General features: G+C 37.4%; 1 protein-coding gene across 1 annotated transcript in view; it reads right to left on the bottom strand.

Moving 5' to 3' along the window:
* Nucleotides 1-343: 343 nt before the first annotated feature.
* Nucleotides 344-23,412, bottom strand: part of blmh (bleomycin hydrolase) — a 28,876-nt gene continuing 5,807 nt past the window's right edge. Inside the window, exons 3-12 of the mRNA XM_028806681.2 lie at nucleotides 21,073-21,182; nucleotides 18,209-18,350; nucleotides 17,095-17,183; nucleotides 7,393-7,485; nucleotides 5,335-5,490; nucleotides 4,961-5,119; nucleotides 3,108-3,175; nucleotides 2,814-2,931; nucleotides 2,169-2,238; nucleotides 344-582 (exon numbers count right to left, since the gene is read on the bottom strand). Coding sequence (XP_028662514.1) covers nucleotides 434-582; nucleotides 2,169-2,238; nucleotides 2,814-2,931; nucleotides 3,108-3,175; nucleotides 4,961-5,119; nucleotides 5,335-5,490; nucleotides 7,393-7,485; nucleotides 17,095-17,183; nucleotides 18,209-18,350; nucleotides 21,073-21,182 — 1,154 coding nt within the window. The 3' untranslated portion in view covers nucleotides 344-433. The remainder of the gene's footprint in view (nucleotides 583-2,168; nucleotides 2,239-2,813; nucleotides 2,932-3,107; nucleotides 3,176-4,960; nucleotides 5,120-5,334; nucleotides 5,491-7,392; nucleotides 7,486-17,094; nucleotides 17,184-18,208; nucleotides 18,351-21,072; nucleotides 21,183-23,412) is intronic.

Genomic DNA, 23,412 nt, shown 5'->3' on the forward strand with positions numbered 1-23,412 from the left:
ACTTTCAGCTACACTGTAATAATGTGAAGAAGCTGAATGTTATATTGTTATTTTTTAATTGGTGAATGAATTGTAAAAAAATAGATTTTCGTGGTTCCTAATATCACACAGTGATGGCTGCAGATTTTAAGTAGCCAGATGTTTTTTTTTCTCTCTCCAACACTTAAAGCCTGGATATAAACTAATAGTAGATCAAGCAATTCTCACAAAGGCAAAATCCTTTAACCTTGTTACTTGGTGCCTCACCTTTTCCACATCCATGTTAAGAATGAAGACTTTAAGAAAGGTTGCTTCCTATTTGTTTTTCAGTCTTACAGGAAAATTAATAAAAAAGCATAAATACTCATCTTTTTTATTAAAATTTATTAGGCTGGGGCAGCCTTTTTTTTTTTTATTTAAAAGTCTATAGGTGAATAAAAATTCCTACAAAGGTTCATGCTAATGCTCCCATTGGATCCCAGGCTGGGAGCAACACTGGCTCTTGCTTCATCACTTCCAGCACCTCAGCAGAGCAAAACTTCTTGTCCACAACCACCTCGTACACATACTCCGAGAACCACTCATCAGTCATTATCAAGTACCCTGTAGAAAGAAAAAGAAAATTTCTTAAATAAGGATTTTCAGATGCAGGGAAAGAGTATAGTGAGGTTACCAAGAAAAGTACACCCCAATTTAAAAAAAAAAAAAAAAAAAAAGTGGAGATGAGGTTAGAGCTTTCCTTTACTATATTAATTACCACATCACAAATACTTAAATGCAGAAAACATTTAATATCCACAAATGCAGTTATGTCTGCTCCATGGAGCAGCAAACATATTTCCTTTACTTTGTTTAAAACTTTGGTGGCATCCTCCTTGCACAAGACTAACATGTCTCTGGAATAGCCTCATTTTATTCAGATCAAAAATGGATCTCAAAAAGACTCTTCAGAGCTGAAGCAGAATCAATTTGTCTCAACAATAACACTTTCAGGTAAATCCTGTTTAGAATCACAGGTAATCACTTTTTGAAAAAAGCATTGCTGTGAAAAAGACGAAACAAAAACTGATAACTCATCCCTTAGCATCTTATATACCTTGAGGTTTCTACTTGCTTGATATTATTAAACACCATTACTATGAGAAACATAAAATAGAAGTCCTCTGACGGAAACATTCTACGGTAATGCTGTCTTTCTTAATAGTGAACACTTAAATATTAAGTCAGGATTAAAAGAGGCAGACAAAGCTAATTTGAACACCTGGTGGTTTATATTAGAAATAGCAGGCTCAATATGCACAGTTGGGGTTAAACACAATTTGTGACTGGGCGTCTAATCTGTGAAAGAATGTTTCAGCACTGGAGTCTCAATAAACATCTTTCCTTGATCTTGTTTCAGCAGCCCACACTACAGCAAGCATGTGACTAGGAAAGGAATTAATTTCACTGATTCATGATCACTCTGGAGAGAGTAGGAAAAAAGAATTGGGAAACCGAAAAGAGGACATGCTAAAAATGACAAAAGTAAGCCACATGTTGGTCTCAAAGGCATTAAACCATAAACAAACCTCCCATTTCAAATAAAATTTAAGGCACCAGAACCCTAGGTGTCCTTGAGTCACACTGACTAAATAAATTAATCATCTGAACATAGCTCATGGAAAAGCAAAATGACATCTTGCATCAGATACATAAACAGAAGTGGTATTTTCTTGGGTCATAACAAGTTAAAAAAAAAAAAAAAAATTATAAAAAGTTACGAGAATATAACAAAAAAGCACTGTTGTCCATATGATGTTAGGTTGAAAAAGCTCACTCTATTGAAAAAGGTGTACGGGCATGCTAAAATCTCATGTTACGAACGAACGGCGTGGCTGGAATTTTAACTTGGCTACATAACACGTTTTTTTGTTTTCTTTTTTTAAACTTTAAGCTGAAATTTGCTGAAGTATTTTCAGGCTCATAGCATATAAAGGAACAAAGTAACTTTGTTTTGCATAAGATGAAAGTGTTGCTATAAAGTACACCTTTATACAAGCAAAGACCTTGCAGTTTCTCCATTACAAATTAATAGCTTCTAGCTTTTTAGCCATTCATTCAAAAACGGGTAATAAGATGAATGTGTACAGAGGAAGCTGCTCAGTAATGTATATGTTCAGGAAGCTAAGACAGATTGTTTTCGATCTCACCTTTGTTTCCTCGATCATCTCCCCAAGAATTTTCAACTCTCCATTTCTCATAAGCATCTTCCTTATTCTCCTGAAAAATAAAACCACACAGTATTATTTAGTTTATCTGTTGGCTTTCCTGACTATACTGGCAATATCTGATGCCTACAAATCACTATGCCAAAAGGCTTCTGTAAATCTGAAATATAAAGCATGCAACTTTACATCCATTAGTTATATATGTTTGTAATTTATTCTGCACAATACCAAACACAAGCAAACAAAAATATTCTGTTTAAAGGACTAGATGTGCTAGATTTACTTGGCTATAAATAGTTGATTTCCCAACTGAAACAAACATAATATCAAAATATGTGAACTATTAAATAAAGGAAACCCATCACAATAATGTTTTATATCATAATAGAAAAAAAAATTCTTTCACCTGTCAAAACAAAGTTTCTTAAACCCAGTTGAGGGTTGGGGCAGAGCTATTTGTAGAAATGGTCCCATATTGCACTTTGGTATATGCCTGATAATTAGTGATAAGGATTCTTTGTCTTTTCTTTTAAAAGTACATGTACATGCTGAAATTTGCTGAGGACTATAAAGTTTTATCAAAAGGCCACCCAACTGGCATTTAAATGCTAAGCAAAAAGTGGTTACCTTGTCAGTAACTGCAGTTAGGACCATGGCATGTGTCATCAAGGAGTCCCCAAATATTAGCCTCTCTGACTTAGACATATTCTTCACAGAGATTCCAAATACTAGCTCATGATTAAATCTACAAGAAATGAATATCCACTTAATAAAAATCTTTAAAATCCTTGATGTATATAAAAAATATATAACATGTAAAAGAAGTACACCAAACTATATACAAAATTTTACTGCAAATAATCTTTCAGGAACACAATCCACTGGATAAAACAGGGTTTTGGTTTTTGCAGACCTACTCACACATTCATGTCATTAATGCCCAGTTTTCCATGGAAGTGTTTTCCGACATCGCAGCCAAACCATACCGCCTATAAGGGGGAAATCCAATATACAAATTACACAAAATTAACAACAGAATCAGAGAAGCTCCTAACAGTTCTACTCTTTTATGGAATTTTTGTAAAGCTTGTTTCAATGAAAGATTAAATAAATACCAATCTCAAAAAAAAAACCAAAAAAAAAAAAAACACACACACTACTGAGTGCAAAGAACCGAGTTAAATATTCAACCGTTGTAATGGCATGTCGGCTCCAACTTCCTTGCCAACATCTTATATAGGGAATCTGTCTTCAGCATCTTAATGTATAATCCTGTAACATTCCTCACCTATGGATAAGGACTTATTTGTTGACCATTGTTGGGAACAGGATGGAGATTAGAATATCAAGATTAGGAATGAGGTAACAACTGGTAAATAAACTACTTTCTTGAGAATGTTACTTATCCATTATCGTTTGTAGTGGTGGTAGAAAAACATTTTTATGTCATGTTTTCGTGGAGAAAAGACAAAGATTTGAATTTAACAGAATGCAAAGGTAAGCAACTTGGGACAACAGCAAATGATGCAACAAACGCCCATCGGGGGCTGGGGTGGATTCTCACATAACGTTTGTTGCATAACCAACATATCTGTTTGTATTCTCAGAATGTGCAAAATTCATGCATTTTGAGACTATGAACAGATAAGAGACATATGGATTATGCAACACAAGTTATGTGAGACTTTTTTTTATTTTTCATTGACATTTTTCACGTTGTTTGCTGTTGTCCTGAGTTGGTCATCAATGGGTCCTGTTCAATTTGAATCTTTTGATATGTCTTTTCTCCACAAAAACGTGACATTTAAGCATTTTTCTTGGTCACCACTATGAACTACATGGGGCAATTAACACATTAAAAAAAATATATTTTTGGGTGGGTATTCCTTTAAGTACACTTAGAATGCAGCACTTGATAATCCACTTCTCTGCCTACAGCTTTATTTTAATGCAAGTAGCTTTTTAAAACAAGTAACTTCAATAAAAATGTGACATCAGGGCAGTGAAAAGCTGACAGCAAATTTACTTACAGTGCTTTTATAACATTTTCACTGTAAATGAAGATTAAAAACATATTGGATGAATGTAATTTTAAAGCTAATTAAGGTGAATATTTAGCGTAAAGGGTACACTATTCTTTGATGGATGCACAGTTGTATCTACAATCCAAACAGGCTCATGTTTTCCTATTAGCAGTTATGCACACTAAAGAAAGGCAGTCCTGTTTACATGAATATTACCTTAGTTTTTCAGAGATGTGCAAACCAGAATTAACAGAAAATAAAACAAACTGTCCTTTGCCCAAATTTAGCAAACCCTTGCAATAAGCAACCTGTACAAGCAGAAAGAGGTCACTATATACTATGATAGATGTACATATTCAAGTAGTATGTACTACTTTCATATTCTGAATAGTAATCGGACTCCTACTATTATTTTGCCAACTCAAGTCAGCTCTATTCCGTTTAAAAAAAAACAAATCCACTATTTGTTGTTTGCTACAGAACCACATAGCCCATCATGAATATACTATCTGAAACAAGAGAACAGTTACCAAAACTAAAAAAAAAAATTACTGTTCCTTTAAGCGACACATCAAAGAGTCAATGTGTGATACTCAAATCGGATCCTCTCTAACTTGATAACTGAACCACCACAATTTGATCTGCCATATCACCTTTGACTCTCAGGTGGATGGCTGAATGAATAGCTCTGCAACTTGTTCCTCCAAAGCAGACGCAGGTCGGGCAGCATTTCTCTCTAGGTTGGTTTACCTCGCCCTCTTTGATGGAATCAGCTGCCACTTTCTTGAGCTTCTCAATGGGCTGATTGTTGTAAAGAGTCTTCCGCCCACCAACCATGTTTCCCAAGTACTCCACACTATACAGCTTTCCATAGGGGTTCTGTGGTCGAGGATCATTTACCAAACAGATCTACCAAGAAACAATGGCTACAATCAGAAATCAGACACATTAAAAGCTTTATCCTGAGACATGCTTCTCATCTCACTTCTAGTAGTTCGAAAGACAACATCCCAGTCTAAAGAGCTGTGTATGTTTTGTCTGACTTTCAACAAATGGGCTATAAAATAAATATATGCGATCAGATAGACAGATGGTACTTTACTGCAGCTGTGTAGAAATCTCACCTTCTCTTCGACATTGTATAGCGGCTTAACATGTTCTCTATAGAACTCCAGGGGGGTTAGTGGTCCAATCCTATGGAAGTTTTTCTCCTTGTCCCGGTATTCCCAAGTAAATGATTCAGGAGGGCTACCAAGGCAAATATTCACCACTCGATAAACCTAAAAGTGGAAAATGAAGAATTTCATACAAAGTTCCTTTTTGATCATGTCTGAATGTATTCCTCCAAGGGAAACAATTCAGGAAACTGTGTAATATTAAAAAATATACTGTACTCTTTTGCACAATGCTGCACACTTTTATAAACAACTAAAAATAAAACATCTACAGTACATTACATTAAAAAAGTATATCATTTTAGAATAATATTTTGTAGTTACCCTGTATATATTCATGCACTATTTGGTATTTACTAAACTGTTTACGTTACATCTTACTTCTATATGAAAAATATGCAGAGGTGTCTGAACTACCCCTAGCTGTTTGAATCTTCACTTCAACTGCACTCTGCAGGAAACACTGAACAATATAATTTGACCTGTCCTGTGGTATATGAAAAGATACTATCAGTGAGGATAAGGACGATTTTCAATGCTGGCACAATTTATTGGTGGCCCAAAGGCAGCTCTTTTCTGGTTGTTTAATCAGATGGAGTCCAAATATTTCTCAGTGACAGAGTTTTCAAAACTGATACAGAAATCTAAGGAATTTCCTTCCTTCCTCTCCTTCATCCCTATCAAAGCAAAGCCCTGCTTTCCTAAACACACATAAACATACAGCAAGTAGCCTATTAAGTTTTCCATTCCTCATTCTATCTTTGGACCTGTTTTTGGGCCTATTTTGTTTGTTTTCATATAGCGCTCTCCCATGGCTCTGTGTAAATTTTGCCCAGCTGCCTCTAAGACACATTTATAAATATTAAAAAAAAATCATGAAAGCACACTAAAGAGACACCTTGTAGTTTCTTTTCCACCTTTCAAAAAAGAGTGAAATTCCTTTTTAAAGCAAACAGTTGGGAATCTGCTAGTTCAAAGAGAAGAAGAATGAATTATTGCTCTAATGACGTCAAAAAAGTGCCAATAATTACATGTCCACCCTCTGACAGAACAGAAGAGCATCTGGAACTAGATATTGCTACATGGGTAACTTAAGTCCTTAAATTCCCCTACCACAAAGTAAAACAACAACAACTTGTACAAGTAAATGCAACACACTCAACCATATACGTCAATGATAGCATTCCTTACAGGTTTCTTCTCTTATATGTCTACTTTTTTATTGTTTATACAAACCTAAAATTAGTAATGTACATTTAACTGTGATAAATGCATAAGTACAAATAAGTCATCTCAACTGTTAAAAAATACATGTAAATCCAAAACCCTTCTGTACAGTACTCAGATCAGCATAAACGGAAACACTGATTTACATAACTTGCAAAATTTAAAGACCCAAACGTTGCACCAAAACGTCTGATGACTGAGGTAAAATGTAACTTTTGAAAGGCTGCTGTCGCCATCAAGTGGTTAAAAGGAGGAAAATGCAATATTTTCAAACACTCCAAGAACTGGCATAAACAAGATCAAGATAATGGTGTACAGACATACTGCATTGAAATAATTAATTAGCAAAAAAGCCATTTGACATTATAATGAGCATTTACATTTTAAAAGCAAGCTCTGCATTTTTTTGTGATTAAACTTAAGCACTGCACTGTTTTGCACTTCTAAACTGTCTTAACTAGAGAAATAAACAACTACTTGCAAACTCATCTTTGGAACAGCTTGATTTGAATGATAACAGAACGAGTTGCTAATGCTTAAGAGTCTAATTGATTGTCTTGATCCTAATGTGGAACAGGGATTAACCTCTCTATTCTGGTTGAGGTCAATAATGATTAACAAAATGATACAAAACCAACAGACGGATCACAAAAATAAACATTCTATTAGAATTCTTTTGAATAGCTGTTTAACACAGAAATATTGAAGATCATCATTTTCACGGAACAGTTATATAAAGGAAGTTTTACTAACAAACGAGAGAAAAAAAAATAGTCTTACCTCCTCCATCATGCCATCAATGGCATCTGAAATTTCAGTTTTGAATGCTTGGCTGGTTACCATGTTCCTCAATCGTAGACAATATTCTCTCATCTGTAAATGATACTTATGCTTAGAAAGATGCACATGTATGATTAAACATAAAACTTGAACATAAAGGAGAGAGAACTTGACTGATTACTCCTTTACTGTAAAAGTCAAATATTAAAAGGGGTATTTTATAATTATTTCTGAATCTCAGGTTGATGGAGGATAGAAATGCTCTCAAAACTGGATTTAAATTACTCCAGAGTATTGGCACTATTTATTTTGACTCATTTATTTTGTCAAGAAATGTAAAGGCTAGCTAAACTATAAAATGTCCAGCAAAAGCTTGGTAAAAAGTTGTTGGGACTTGTAAAAATGCTACGTCTGGCATCTTACAATAAGTATGATCTTGAAACAATTAAAGTGCTTGTATGTAAAACAATAAAACTTGTTTTCATATTGAGTTTGTAGAATCCTAAACCATTTTCAGTCGAAATTTTAGACGCACATCACTTACCTATAAAAACATTCACATATGGCCAGGAGTTTCTCATTAAATTCCTGTGCTAAATTTTGATCATTCAATCATTTACATTTTTCTGAGGAGTATGTGGGTATTGGGGAAGCATCAATGCCAAACAGGAAACTAGTGAGGTGTCTGTAATCACAGGGTGATAAACCACTGCTACCTTCAGCATTCCCTTGCAATGCATGTTTTCTGAGGAACAATATTAATTGATGAGAAATTTATCCCAGAGATTGCTTTGAATTATGTGAGTCTTGCCTTATGGTCTTTAGAGAGACATGGCTTTGCCCTGATATCCTTGAATCCAAGGTTGATCTACAGGGCTTCTCAATGGAATGTCCCGAGAGAACTGTGCACTTGAGTTGGGAGGGAGGCAGAGCCTCTGTATTTACACCAAGCATATGTGGTGCACAACAAATAAGATGAGAGAGACCATTTGTACACCTGACATTATATTTTTGCAGGATATTTTAAGGCAAAATTACCTATCCAGGGAATACGGCGAAAAAAATCTACTCTGCCTTATATATTTGCTTACTAAAGGCAATCCAGCTAATGCATCTACTCCGTTGCTGACTATTAGTTTCTCTAAACCCTGAACCTGAATACTCTTTTTGTGGGGAATTGTAATCACTGTAAGCTTCAGCTCAAAAAGCAGGAAAAGGAACAGTAAGCTACATGATAAATGCTATGGCAATGTTTAAGATATCTGTACTACAAATATTAAGCCTAATCGCTTGAATTCAGATCAGTAATGTTCACTTTATATGCACATATAAAACCACGGGTAAGAATGGTGAATGTACAAATAACTCAGAGTAAAAACCTTGTGGAGCAATTTTCTTTGCACGGACTAGTCCTAGTGTCACATTATGGACATGGACACTGCCACTGAAAACTATACATATAATTTTTGTGTAGATGTTCCAAGAACACATTACAGCATATATCCGAACTACAAATTTTACGTAAGTGGAAATGAAGAATTGTACAAACTGTGAGAGAGACTGGGTTTTAGGAAAAATCAGGTCGGGCCAGGTTGGGGAGCATACACTGGTACAGCGTGTTGCTGCACCCACCACATGACAGAACAGCTTGGGATCCTGGTGGCAACCCGTGGTCCGGTCCTACCCTACAGAAATTACCCTCTGTCTGCCTCAGCCAGGTGTTACGTGGGCATCCCCTTGGCCTGGTCCAGCCACTTGGGTCCTCAACAATGAGGATTCTGCAAACCAGATCACTCTCGGGGAATCAGCCACATGGCCATAGTGCCATAACTGACGCTACCTCACAATGCAGGTAATGTGCCTCATTAAGGACCCCATGAATAACTGCTCATTTTACACAAATCAAACCAGCGGTACCAAGGATTCTTTGAAGAGACACAGTCTGTTGAGAGCCCCGATCAGAACCTCCATTGACTCCATGAAGATTCACAGCATCATTGGCAAAGTCAAGATCAGTAAGTCTTCCTTCAACAGATGCCCCACAGTGGATGAAACCCACAACCTTGCCTAACACCAAGTCTATTCAAGCATTAAACAGAGCAGGAGCAAGAACACACACCTGACAAACTCCAGAATCAACTGGGAAAAATGAAGAGGTTCTCCACTCACAGTACCAGTGTTTAAAGCTGATCCTCCACCTAGGATATTGGATATAACTGGGTACATGGTTCTTGAGGCTGATCCTCCAGTTAGCTGTGAACCACCCAATCTCGCTGAGATTGCACAGGGATCTGTGGTATCTGGGGTGAACTTCTCCAGGCTGGTGGTAAGGCTGTCCTTCTGGCATTGTAAGCAATCTTTGTTTCCATGTGGGAGACTGGCATCATCTCAACTGACTAGAATACATAACTTGTCATCCCTGTTGGGAACTTGCAGGGTGATCACCTGGATTGTGGCAACTGCAGGGGGATAACACTGCTCTCAGTGTGGGGTAAGGTCCTTGCTAGGGTTGTCCTCAATAGGATCTGTGATCACTTGCTCACCTAACAGCGACCAGAGCAGTCTGGTGGCACTGAGGGTTCTCATGGAGCGCAAATGCGAATATTGGCAGACTTTCTTTGCAGCCTTTGTCGATTTTCATAAAGTGTTCGACTCAGTTGATCGAGCTGCCCTGTGGGGACATCCAGAGACTTTCCGGGATCCTCTCAAGGTTTAGGAAAAATGACACATTAGAATTTAAACAAGGGGGGCTCTGCCCCCTGCTCGCTTCGCTCGCCTACCCCCGAAATTGGGTATCCTGAAATACATTAGTCGAGCTCGTTCGTCTTGGAGCCGTGCCCGCTTTTGCTTGTGGCATTTCAGACGCGCGTTGTAGGCGCCTGCGTTCATTGATCTTATCCAGGTGGGCTCGTGTTTGTATCGTTGAGCTGTATTGTGTTTGAATTTGGTGTAAAGCGTTAAGCGGTTTGTACAATCCCAAGCAGCACATTATTCCTAACTTCACTCCGCAGTAGTGCCACTCACAATATGGCGGGGACGCCTGCACCTTTCGTACTATCATTGTGGACCTGCCGTAGCCTCTTGTTTGAATCTGGGCTGCAGCAAAGAATCCTCTTTTCTGTGTGGCTGTGTCGTTAGTCATTAGCTATGGGCGTGTTGTTGCTTCATTTCTCATTCACGTCAGTTCACCTCTTTCGTTTTTGGGCCGTGACTCCTTCGTTTGCAGTGGATACGACTTCGCATGCGGTTTATGAGATGCGCGCTGTACGCGCCTGCGCAGTATGTCTCATGGTCCCATCGCCGTGTTTCTGCATCCATGCCATCCGGTTTACCATTCTCGCCGTGTACCTGCGTTCATGCCATCCGGTTTACCATTCTCGGTTAGTAATATGGATCAGTAAAACAACAGCTATGACAAAAGGTTAAGAGAGGCCAAAACACAACACAGAGACATGTGTAGCAGTACTATGCATCAATAGACTCCAGAAACCTTTGGGCCACATTGAAATTTCCATTAATGTCATTATCTCTTGTCTCAACTGATGATGTTTTTTGCTACCAATCTGAGTGATTTTTGTTTTTTTACTGAGGCTTTTAGTATGCCATTCCCTATAGTTGACGTGTATTGGAGTAAGACTACAGATTGCCCCTTGAAATGTTAACGAGGCTGCTTTAACATATCACGTAAAGAAATCACCTGCCCAGCTGACATATCAGATAGAGATAGATAGATAGATAGATACTTTATTAATCCCAATGGGAAATTCACATTTTCCAGCAGCAGCATACTGATACAATAAATAATATTAAATTAAAGAATGATAATAATACAGGTATTTAAAACTGAGCAAAGGAGTCAACTCCTGCCTGGTGTTCAAATTTCCAGATGTTTGTGGATTTCCACAGTGTTCCTTCCTTGTGGAAAAGATATAATTGTCCATGTTCCCAAAAAGCCATACCCAAGGGAATATAAAGGATTTTAGAATAGTTGCATTATCAGTAATTATTATTATTTTTTTTAAAAAGACTTATTAGAAGGAAGTTGCTACTCAGATCTATTTCTACATGCTTACAAGCAGATGTGATATACTGGGAATGCTATCAAATATTTCACTTGTTATAACCAAATACCTAGAAAACCCTAAATCCTATGCACAGCTTCTTTTCGTTGTGTTCATATTTAATACTTTGCATCCTTAACGTCTGGTTTATCAACTAAAAAAATATGGGTATCAACCATTTCATTATCAACCGGTATTATACTTTGCTCACAAAGCATATGTAGCAAGTTGGAAATTATTAAAAAAAAAAAAAAAATGTATGCAGGTTTTATATAAATTAGCACTGAAGCCCCATGGAGCTGTATGAATTTACCTGTAGTCTCCTTGTTACACACAAATGAACGTAGTCATAATAACAAAGACAAATATAACATTGTCTTTTAATTATACTGCAATTCTTTGTTTACTGAATAGACATGTCTAATATAAATTAAAAATAGATAGGCATCATCTATTCTTAATATTGAAAAGGTACAGGAAATATTTGACCTTAATTTATTGGAAACACTATTTCCCTAGGAGTTTGCATGTTCTCCCTGTGTCTGCGTGGGTTTCCTCTGGGTGCTCCGGTTTCCTCCCACAGTCCTAAGACATGCAGGTTAGGTACACTGGCGATCCTAAATTGTCCCTAGTGTGTAGGTGCGTGTGCCCTGCGGTGGGCTGGCGCCCTGCCCAGGGTTTGGCTGGGATTCGCTCCAGCAGACCCCCGTGACCCTGTGTTAGGATATAGCTGGTTGGACAATGACTGACTGACTATTTCCCTATAGTGTTAAATGATAAAAACAGTATTCTGATTATACCTTATAAGGACCTGGGTGCACACATTGACTGACAATTAAGATAGAATATTCACACTTAAAAGTACTTGCTCTAGGGTCCAGCAGAGAATACATTTCCTTTGGAAGGTAAGGGTTTTTGGACTTGCGCAAAATATCCGAATTAGAGGTAGGTTTTACCCATTTATTGCCCATAATTAACCATATGGAAAATAATTGTATCTTCCACTGTACAGGCCATCTATGAGCAGGCTGTTATCAAATAAGTATAGAATATGGGTCTGTGACTCTTGCTATATTTTGCCCAATTAATATCGGCTCTTAACCAGAAGGAAAAAGTTCCTGAATGTATTGCAGTTCCATAATGTACCCTGTACCAATATAAACTGTCAATTACTCCTAACGGGCGGCACGGTGGCGCAGTGGTAGCGCTGCTGCCTCGCAGTTAGGAGACCCAGGTTCGCTTCTCGGGTCTGCCCTGCATGGAGTTTGCATGTTCTCCCTGTGTCTGCATGGGTTTCCTCCGGGCGCTCCGGTTTCCTCCCACAGTCCACAGACATGCAGGTTAGGTGGATTGGCGATTCTAAATTGGCCCTAGTGTGTGCTTGGTGTGTGGGTGTGTTTGTGTGTATCCTGCGGTGGGTTGGCACCCTGCCCGGGATTGGTTCCCTGCCTTGTGCCCTGTGTTGGCTGGGATTGGCTCCAGCAGACCCCTGTGACCCTGTGTTCGGATTCAGCGGGTTGGAAAATGGATGGGTGGATTACTCCTAACAGTATGAGAGTTCTTAAGAACTTAAGAAGTGTTACAATCATCTTGTAAATATCTAGACATCTGGGAAGTAGACATATTGGAACAGAAAATATGTATCACTGCAAAAAGATAATTATGTTTTACCAGTGTTTTAAAATCCATCCATCCATCACAGCCAACACAGGGCGCAAGGCAGGAACAAACCCTGGGCAGGGCGCCAGCCCACCGCAGGGAACACACACACACACGCACGCACACACACACACACACACACACCAAGCACACACTAGGTACAATTTAGGATCGCCAATCCACCTAACCTGCATGTCTTTGCACTGTGGGTAGAAACCGGAGCACCTGGAGGAAATCTACACAGACACAGGGAGAACCCGGGTCTCCTTACTGCGAGGCAGCAAGGCTACCACTGCACCTCAGTGCCGCCATGTTTTAAAATTATTTACAGAATTACTAGTAATGTGACATAACATTATTAAAATAAAAGGAATATTGTCACTATGCTTGTCAGGAAGAACTATGAAAGCAAGGAGCTAAACAGTCTGTACATTTTACAATCTTTTATTATCAATACTATAACTACAAATGCCCTCTACATAGTCATAAAAAATGTTTCTCAAACCTCTGCAATTTACAATGGCCTCTACAATTTACAATGGACAAATATTAGTAAGGAATGTTTAAGTCCAAACATATGTAAAAATCACATCATTATTGTAACCTCCCAGCTAATGTGCTGGTGATAAAGATTTTTCTCTCTCACACACGTAATTAGTATATTATATTAAAAATATACAGTGCATCCGGAAAGTATTCACAGCGCATCACTTTTTCCACATTTTGTTATGTTACAGCCTTATTCCAAAATGGATTAAATTCATTTTTTTCCCCAGAATTCTACACACAACACCCCATAATGACAACGTGAAAAAAGTTTACTTGAGGTTTTTGCAAATTTATTAAAAATAAAAGAAAATGAGAAATCACATGTACATAAGTATTCACAGCCTTTGCTCAATACTTTGTCGATGCACCTTTGGCAGCAATTACAGCCTCAAGTCTTTTTGAATATGATGCCACAAGCTTGGCACACCTATCCTTGGCCAGTTTCGCCCACTCCTCTGCAGCACCTCTCAAGCTCCATCAGGTTGGATGGGAAGCATCGGTGCACAGCCATTTTAAGATCTCTCCAAAGATGTTCAATCGGATTCAAGTCTGGGCTCTGGCTGGGCCACTCAAGGACATTCACAGAGTTGTCCTGAAGCCACTCCTTTGATATCTTGGCTGTGTGCTTAGGGTCGTTGCCCTGCTGAAAGATGAACCGTCGCCCCAGTCTGAGGTCAAGAGCGCTCTGGAGCAGGTTTTCATCCAGGAGGTCTCTGTACATTGCTGCAGTCATCTTTCCCTTTATCCTGACTAGTCTCCCAGTTCCTGCCGCTGAAAAACATCCCCACAGCATGATGCTGCCACCACCATGCTTCACTGTAGGGATGGTATTGGCCTGGTGATTAGCGGTGCCTGGTTTCCTCCAAACGTGACGCCTGGCATTCACACCAAAGAGTTCAATCTTTGTCTCATCAGGCCAGAGAATTTTCATTCTCATGGTCTGAGAGTTCTTCAGGTGCCTTTTGGCAAACTCAGGGGGCTGCCATGTGCCTTTTACTAAGGAGTGGCTTCCGTCTGGCCACTCTACCATACAGGCCTGATTGGTGGATTGCTGCAGAGATGGTTGTCCTTCTGAAAGGTTCTCCTCTCTCCACAGAGGACCTCTGCAGCTCTGACAGAGTGACCATCGGGTTCTTGGTCACCTCCCTGACTAAGGCCCTTCTCCCCCGATCGCTCAGTTTAGATGGCCGGCCAGCTCTAGGAAGAGTCCTGGTGGTTTCGAACTTCTTCCACTTACGGATGATGGAGGCCACTGTGCTCATTGGGACCTTCAAAGCAGCAGAAATGTGTCTGTAACCTTCCCCTGATTTGTGCCTCGAGACAATCCTGTCTCGGAGGTCTACAGACAGTTCCTTTGACTTCATGCTTGGTTTGTGCTCTGACATGAACTGTCAACTGTGGGATCTTATATAGACAGGTGTGTGCCTTTCCAAATCATGTCCAATCAACTGAATTTACCATAGGTGGACTCCAATTAAGCTGCAGAAACATCTCAAGGATGATCAGGGGAAACAGGATGCACCTGAGCTCAATTTTGAGCTTCATGGCAAAGGCTGTGAATACTTATGTACATGTGCTTTCTCAATTTTTTTATTTTTAATAAATTTGCAAAAACCTCAAGTAAACTTTTTTCACGTTGTCATTATGGGGTGTTGTGTGTAGAATTCTGAGGAAAACAATGAATTTAATCCATTTTGGAATAAGGCCGTAACATAACAAAATGTGGAAAAAGTGATGCGCTGTGAATACTTTCCGGATGCACTGTACATTATTCTAATTTGTATACATTATATTTATTACATAATACAGTACAGTAGGGTCCACCTAAGAGCACATGACCTTAATCTTGCATAAAACGTCCTACATTGTTGCAGTGACAAAAGGTTTTTCTTTTTTTTTTTTTTTAAATCACAAATAGAAGCAGTAGCTAGCCATGGCAACTGGCATAAACAAGGTGTGCTTTACAGTGGGTCTGTACTGTGCTACCAGATATCCTAGTGGGTATGTCCCTATAACAAGGAATGAAACAAGAGGAAGCAAAAAAAAAAAAAAAAAAATACCCACACAGGAATGCTGAAGGTCTTGAAAACTGACCGTGTCCAGCCTGAGAATCAGAAGTTACTAATTATATCACTTGTGGATGTGTGTGTTCTTTATATATAGGCACAATTTCCTAACAACATGACCAAACCACCTCAACTGACATCTCTCCAGAGAAGCAACATTTCTACTATGGGGTATTGAGATTCAAAAAGTTTCCTGTATCATGATGGTGCAACTATTGAACATCTGTAATGAAAATGTAACTCAAGATAATAAGGATTTATGATGTACAGAACAGAAAAAAAAAGAAAAATAATTCAGGCTAGCATCTTTTAACTAATCATTGTAACGCCTGGACAGCTAAACATCTCTGATTATACAGGAAAAAATGTCCTATGATGCTGCCATTTGTGATCTTCAGAAAGCTACACACCAAAGTTGGCAAATACTGAAAACATGTATGAAGTTCTTTTTTAGACAGTGACTGTTTTTGTGCATTATTATTCATTTTTAAACAAAAAATATTTGAATTAGAGCTTCAGTTTGAGATTTGAGTTTAACACTACAGTGCAAATACTGCCAGCCTATGACAGACGTTTGTTAACATTACTGAAAGTTTTCTGCAATTATGCCATTACTTTCACTTTTCAATGCTTATACAGTATTTTCATCTAAAGAATACATCCCTATTATAGCCTAGGGCAGTGTGGGGAAAATGGACTTTACAATCTGCTTTTAGATAAATTAATCTGAGTCATTTATAGATAAAATACACTTTTATCATGTGTAAAACAAGGTCTTGATTAACCCCAAATTATCCATTGCACATACATTTTGGAAAGTCAGGGTCATAATCTAGATACACATTCTTCTTGACTCAATCTGTGAAAGATTCTGTCATGTTTAGCCCCTACTGAAATTTAAATATGGGGATCATTATCATATATTCTTAATAAGATATTACTACTAAATGCAAAATATATTGTGGTTGACTTAAATTGCACTACCAGCATGAGGTCCTTGCATTACTGAATTCAATTCAAGACGGCATCTTTTTAGAATCCTAAAAGGCATTAATTAGTGCTTTCAACAACTAATAAAACATGCTAAACCACTGCTAATCTTTTGGACATTTAAGTTTTTTTTGAGTAATTATTACATATTAAATGTATATTTTTGTTTGATCTGAATAACAATGTATGTATTGTAATGAAATGTGAATGTCAATTATTAACATTACCATTTTAACAGAATTTTTTTTATCTCATACGCATTTTTTTGATGAGCGTTTTGTTTAAATGAGATCTCTCAACTCATATTATTCTTTTGCCATTTAACCATGCTTTTCACAGCCTCTCTTAAATCCATGTCCTGCAAAATAAAACCTTACCTTATGGTTTAGGATTTCATTCATTCGCCTAGATGCCTCAGAGCTGTGAGATTCTGGGAAGCACTTTTTTGGCATCACACCATATTTTTCTACAAAATTATCAAAAAAAGATAAAATCAGTCAGAATGCCACAGTTGTGGAACATCGACGTAAAACAGAAGTTTCAGACTGCAGGCTATTGAGGTTTCATATCTCTGCTTTTTGTGATGTAGGTTACTATATTGTCTAAATAAAACTTGCAATTATGTTAAAATGCAAATGTAATAAAGGAAAAAAGTACCCAGAACATACTTTGTTTTTAAATTTAGAATACTGTATGGAACAAGTTGCCTCAAATTATCCACAGAACACATTCTCTTGTAGGATCTTTTAAGCTTTGACACAAAAATGAATCCACTGTGTCTGATGTTACATTAAACTTGCCAGACATTTAAAAGGTAGTGCTTTGGAGTGCAAAAAAAAATTAAACACAATATCAGAACCTTTCAATGTAGAGCAGTGTTTGTTTAAACAAATACAGCAGTCATTAGAGTCTCGTAAGTACTTTACAGGTTCTCTGGCATTTAGTATTGCAAGCTGGAAAACATATAGCACAGAGGAAAAAAGATGTTAAACTGTCACAATGAAAATGAAAGTCTTTAGAACAGAGGAGCCCTTACAAGCATTTTGAAGTAATTACAGACTACACATAATGCCATCTTCACATAGTGTACTATAAATATGTGGACTACAAGATGGTTACTACCATAACACAGGCTACAGCCTAACTTTTGACATGGGTTTTCAGAAGTCATCAAATTAAAACACACAATTTGATGTCAGAGATATGAAAAAATAGGAAAAACATTAAAACTAAAAGGAATATGTTGCATACACTAAGACTGACTACTGTTTTTTTAATAGCATCTATTTTAACATTTAGTTACATAACTTGATTAAGCATACTGCTTATAACTCAGTTTACCACAACAGTAAACCATTTTGTGCTACTTGATTTAGCCGAGGCAATATTAAGTATTTGAACTGAACCAGCGCTTTCAATTAAAACCACTAATTCAGCAAATTGTTTTTCCATTTTATATGTAATTGAGGAAGAAATAAATTTGAGCCTTACCAATAAGATTAGTCAGCATGTCCCACTGACCCCCGTCATTGGTTGGGTTAGAGAGCAAGAACTGAACCAAGCGTCCATCTACTGGTTCTTCACGCTGGGCTGTTTCCACAAATACATGAAGAAAAAAATAGAAGCGTTCTATCTAAAAATAAGCACAAGCAGTGTTTGTATTTAATGGTAACGGACACAATAGGCGCCATAATCTATAAACAGATTAAGTTAATCATTACTGCATAATAAAATTTTCAATGTAGGAAGTCATGGCAACATATTGGAACAGAAAAAATTAATATCAAACACAGCATGCAGCTATCCTGGGGCATTCAGAACATGAATTCTTGAATTGTGGAGGAAAAAAAATACTTATCTAAAACTGGGGTTTTCACCCAGAAAAAGTACTAACACAACAACTTGGAGAGATGAAGCTCTACTATAAATGTAAAACCCCATGAACAAAGAAACTGGCAGGGATAAACTGCTGTTAATCTGCGGCAAAAATCAGTCACTATCAGCACATGCTTTAGAAACGGAACACATTAAAATAAGTTAATGAATAAAAGCAGTCACTAAAAACATTGGTTCATTTATGACTTAAAATTTTAGATAAAATCACTGTGAAATGCCAAGAGTTTGGAATCAGCATGCAAACGTTCTGGCATCAAACGGAATACACACAAGAAACTATACACAATAAGGTTGCATACACCATACAAAAGAGTCAACATCAGCAATTAAAGTATAAAGATTTGATTTAAAAAATTAAACATATGGACAGAGAAAAGAAAAAAAAAATTGTAAATGAACATTTAGCAGTACTAATGCTGTGGGATGCTGGGAGTCAGCAAGAAGTCCAGTATCACAAAATAATCCTGTAAAAGTCCAGCCATAAACACAGTAGGTAGCAATATCAGTTATTTTGTGGTCATCAGCTTTGAAAGTCACTTTGAAGAAACTTTTAAATAAGACATAAAGCCAGAGTAGGCAAAGTGGTAATGGGCACTGTTTGAGCTGAATCAGTAGCAACTCAAAATGCTACATAAAGGGAGATGACTAAAACTAACGCAGCAGAAATGTGATGAAAGCAATGCAGAACATTTCTGCTTCTGAAATGATGAGGTAATGCAGAATTTAGGAGATGTTTAATAGATGAATGATGCTTGGACAGAGAATAAAAAAAAAATCCATGACTAGGACCACTCCCACCAAGTACAGGGTTCAGTTACTACAGTAACTTTTGCCGTTAAGTAAATGGGTTGATGATAAAGGACAGCCTTGAGCAAAGAGCACGCTTAACATTCTCTGGCCACCAGAGGAATAAGAAGCTTCGTGAGACTCCCCTTGGTGGGAACAGAAGAAATCTTGGTCAAAAATTATGTTTTAATGCTGATGACGACCTTGAGGAATGATATTTTGAGCTTTCCATCTTTTCTCAATTGTGTATAATAAGTTAGATTCTCTAAATATCCTGTAATAATCAAGTGTCTGCAAATGCTTTCAATATTAAGATTGTGCTCCTTTTGTTAATACGGAATGTTGTTTGAAATGCTTTATATAATATGGTTATTATATTCTTATAAGTCTTACCATGTCAAACCAAGGAAAAATCATCTGGCATTAATTGTTTAAAAAATCAATTTTTTTAGTCTAATAACAAAAAATTATATATATTGTGGGGAACAGCCCGGACACAGACAGGAAGACATCGTTGTAAGTCATCACACACGCTTTATTTACAATATTTACAAATATGCCACACACAACCCAGTGCCCCTGTACCAATCACCCACAAAGTCCAGGCCTCTTCGCAATGCCTCTCTCTCTCTCATCTGGTCCGCCTCCACTCCTCTCATCCAAGCTCCGTCCTCTTCCACCCGACTCCAGCCACCGAATGGATAGAGGCGGCCCCTTTTATATCCACCCGGATGTGCTTCAGGTGCCTCCCAATGAGCGACTGCCGGCACACCCTGGTGTGGCGGGACTGCTGGATGTGCACCCGGAAGCACTCCGGGTGTCCCTGGTCTTCTTCCCCCCAGCACTTCTGGGTGTGGCGGACAGGCATCGGGGCACCCCCCTGGCGGAGACCACGGGATCCTATAGGGCTGAGTTTCTAAGCTCTGTACCCGTGGTCCCCAAAGCCACCAGGGCAGTCGCCCCCTCGTGGTCTGGAGGAGGTGTAAGCCCTCCTCCGGTCCTTCTGAGTGTCCCACCTGGGTACCACCCCCAGCCACAATATATATATTATATATAATAATATCAGCCAAGCTTACTTAAATAGATTTCTCACGCATTAAACTAACTAACTTAAATGGTGAAACGCATAGCAAAAACAAGAAAATGGGGAATAAATGCATTAATGACGAAAACAGGAAGGTGTTCTGTATAAAGGGAAGGGAGTACAGTGCAGTGGTTGACATGCTAGACACTAAAAGTTTGCTGTTTCAGTTCCTGACTCTTCCAGTTACTGAAGTATCTGTAAACATTTGTTAGTGTAGCCTCACCAAAAGTCACTGTGGATAAAAAATGTCAGTCAGATATACAATAGTAATGATAATAAATCAGGTTTAATGTTAAGCTGTTGACTCCCACTTTGTACCAAATGGAACTGAGTTAGCTCCCAATGATCCTTAACTGGGTAAATGGGTCAGAAAATGCATAAGTGGCCAAAACAAGCAACATACCTGTGTTTCTGGACAAGAAAATTGCAGCAAATTAACAGTCCCAAAGATGGGATCCAATGACAATTACAGAAGCTGAACTGGGAGTAATGGTAAACAAATTGGTATTGCTCAATACACTGTAATTAGCATTAAATGATGAATATACACAGCTGCTTGGGAAGCATGTGCCATTTAAGCCTTACTCACCTTATCCCAAAAGAACAGATAGGACTGGCTGAATTCAAATTCTTCTATATTGAATTTTTTCATAAATGGAAGTCGCATCACGTTCAGACAAGAGAATATCCAGCACCTTCCTGAAAGCAATAAGAAAGGAATAAACAGTAATAGGCCTACAGAAATAAACTAGTTGTATATAGCACAGTTAAAGTGTCCAGGCAAACAACACGGCAGGAAAAGAAACATGCAATATATAGTGCATATGGCCTGGTATTTTAATTGAGCTAAAGATTCCAATATTTGTTTTTGAGCACAACTTTACTTAGCTTTTATTTACTGGTTTTCTTCATTAATTCATTTAAATGGGTTCTTTTGGTTTTACCTTCTGTACATTGCCTATGTGTACTTTGTATTCTGTGATGTTGATAGAGTATTTCATTTTTCTCTTGGATATTATTAAACCAGTATATAGTATTTAATAAATCTGTACTTTTCTTGCAAGTGTTCACTGAGTAATGCAGCTTTGGAGAAGGATAAATTTAACCCTCTTGCAGAAATTCACATTTAGCTGAAGTGGACTTAAAATGATTGCGCCATCACTGATTCTTAATTTTCTACAATTTTTTATGAAGAATATCAGGATCATGAATTAGTTTGCATTCATCCATGGAGATGTACAGTGTTGAACTGAGACAAACGGCTGCATTAAACTAAAGATTCCAAACATTTCCCTTTATAATGACACTTTTTAAATAATTAAAAAAAAAACAAAAACAAAAAACTAATTACCTGCAAATACAATCTCATTTATTATCAATATTCTTTCTGTCATCCAATTTTGAAATAAGTTTAGCTTTTATACTAAAATATGTTAGGTATTGGTCACATATAAAATGTATGTCAAACAACTTTTGTCAACTACAAAAATGATCAAAATCATGTTATTTTAATAGGTTAAAGTAGTTTTCTCTATCTCGCTGTCTCTCTCTCTGTCTTTTACTCATAGATTAATCCAAAATGAAATTTATTTTTTATTGCCATTTGTTCTTATTTTGTAAATGTAAATATTTAAATAACACTTTCTAGCATTGGTACAGTGCCTAAGGGTCTGGAAAAGCAACCAATAAGTCATTAAGCCAAGTGAAAAATATTCTTGCAGATGGTAAAGTTCAAAAGACAGTTCAAACTGAACACCATCTGTTTTTTTTTAAACTAATAAGAAAAATACAAATAATGTGCTAAAACAAATATTACACACCACACACACACACACATACTACAGCTAACAACTATCAGAAGATGGTATTTAACAGAAAATTACTTTGGCATTAGATTATCAGGTGCCACATCAAACTACTACCTTTCATCTTACTACCTAAACATAAAAGGGTTTAACAGATTGCCACATGGTGGCAGAAATATTGTGCAGTTCCATTCACTGGGAAAACTCTTCTTTAAAAGTTATTAAGCACAGTGATGAAAAAATAATTCAGTTAGCAATATTTCCAATTACTGACTACCCAATGGACAGTGCACCTCAAAACACACCCTTTGCCATTGCTTAGTGACCAGATTCATCTGGCACATTTGGCTTCTGTAATCAGAAATTAACCAATCTTTGCAGTTCACCGGACGACCACCACATGTTATCACCATGCATCTCTCTAGTACAATTACAGTAAGTAGACAATGAGAAGAGACTCTCCTATGCATGGACTGCACAATGACAGACTCCTAACACCTTTTATAAGTCTCTCATATCAGGGCAAGGTGGACTCTGCCCACAACATTGAGGTAAAGGGACTTTACACAATATATTTTAATGGTTTGACTGTAATTATACAGTACATTTTAAAAAATACATTACATTAAAAGTTTTTATTGCACTTTAAATGTCTACCCAGTGTTGCACATACATTCTTTAGTAAGTCATCTCTTCAAATAATTAGACTACCTTGCTAAGCAGAAGGTCTTAGCATTTGGTATTCAAAAGAAAGGGGTAAAAGGATGATAATGGTTTAACTGGTTATACTAAATACTAATTAAAAAGCTCATTATTGCTAGGTTACAGGAGGAAGTTAAAGGGTTAATGTAGAATGTGTACGCATTTTGCATGATGTTTTAGTCCATTACTAAGTAATTTTCCATGAAGGAAATTTCCTTCATGTTCACTATTCATCATCACTATTATCCCCAAGCAGTACTGTATGATGTTGGCAGATATTTGCATTAGAATTTTGACTGAAATTGCCACATAGGCTCTAAAACATGCAACAAAAACATCTAAACAAAAATATCAGATGTTAAGGCACTACCTTATACTGAAACCATTTTTATTTAATAGGCAAAGGGAAAAAGTGCATCTAA

The sequence above is a fragment of the Erpetoichthys calabaricus genome, chromosome 8 (assembly GCF_900747795.2).
Source record: "Erpetoichthys calabaricus chromosome 8, fErpCal1.3, whole genome shotgun sequence".
In the NCBI taxonomy this organism is placed as follows: Eukaryota; Metazoa; Chordata; class Cladistia; order Polypteriformes; family Polypteridae; genus Erpetoichthys; species Erpetoichthys calabaricus.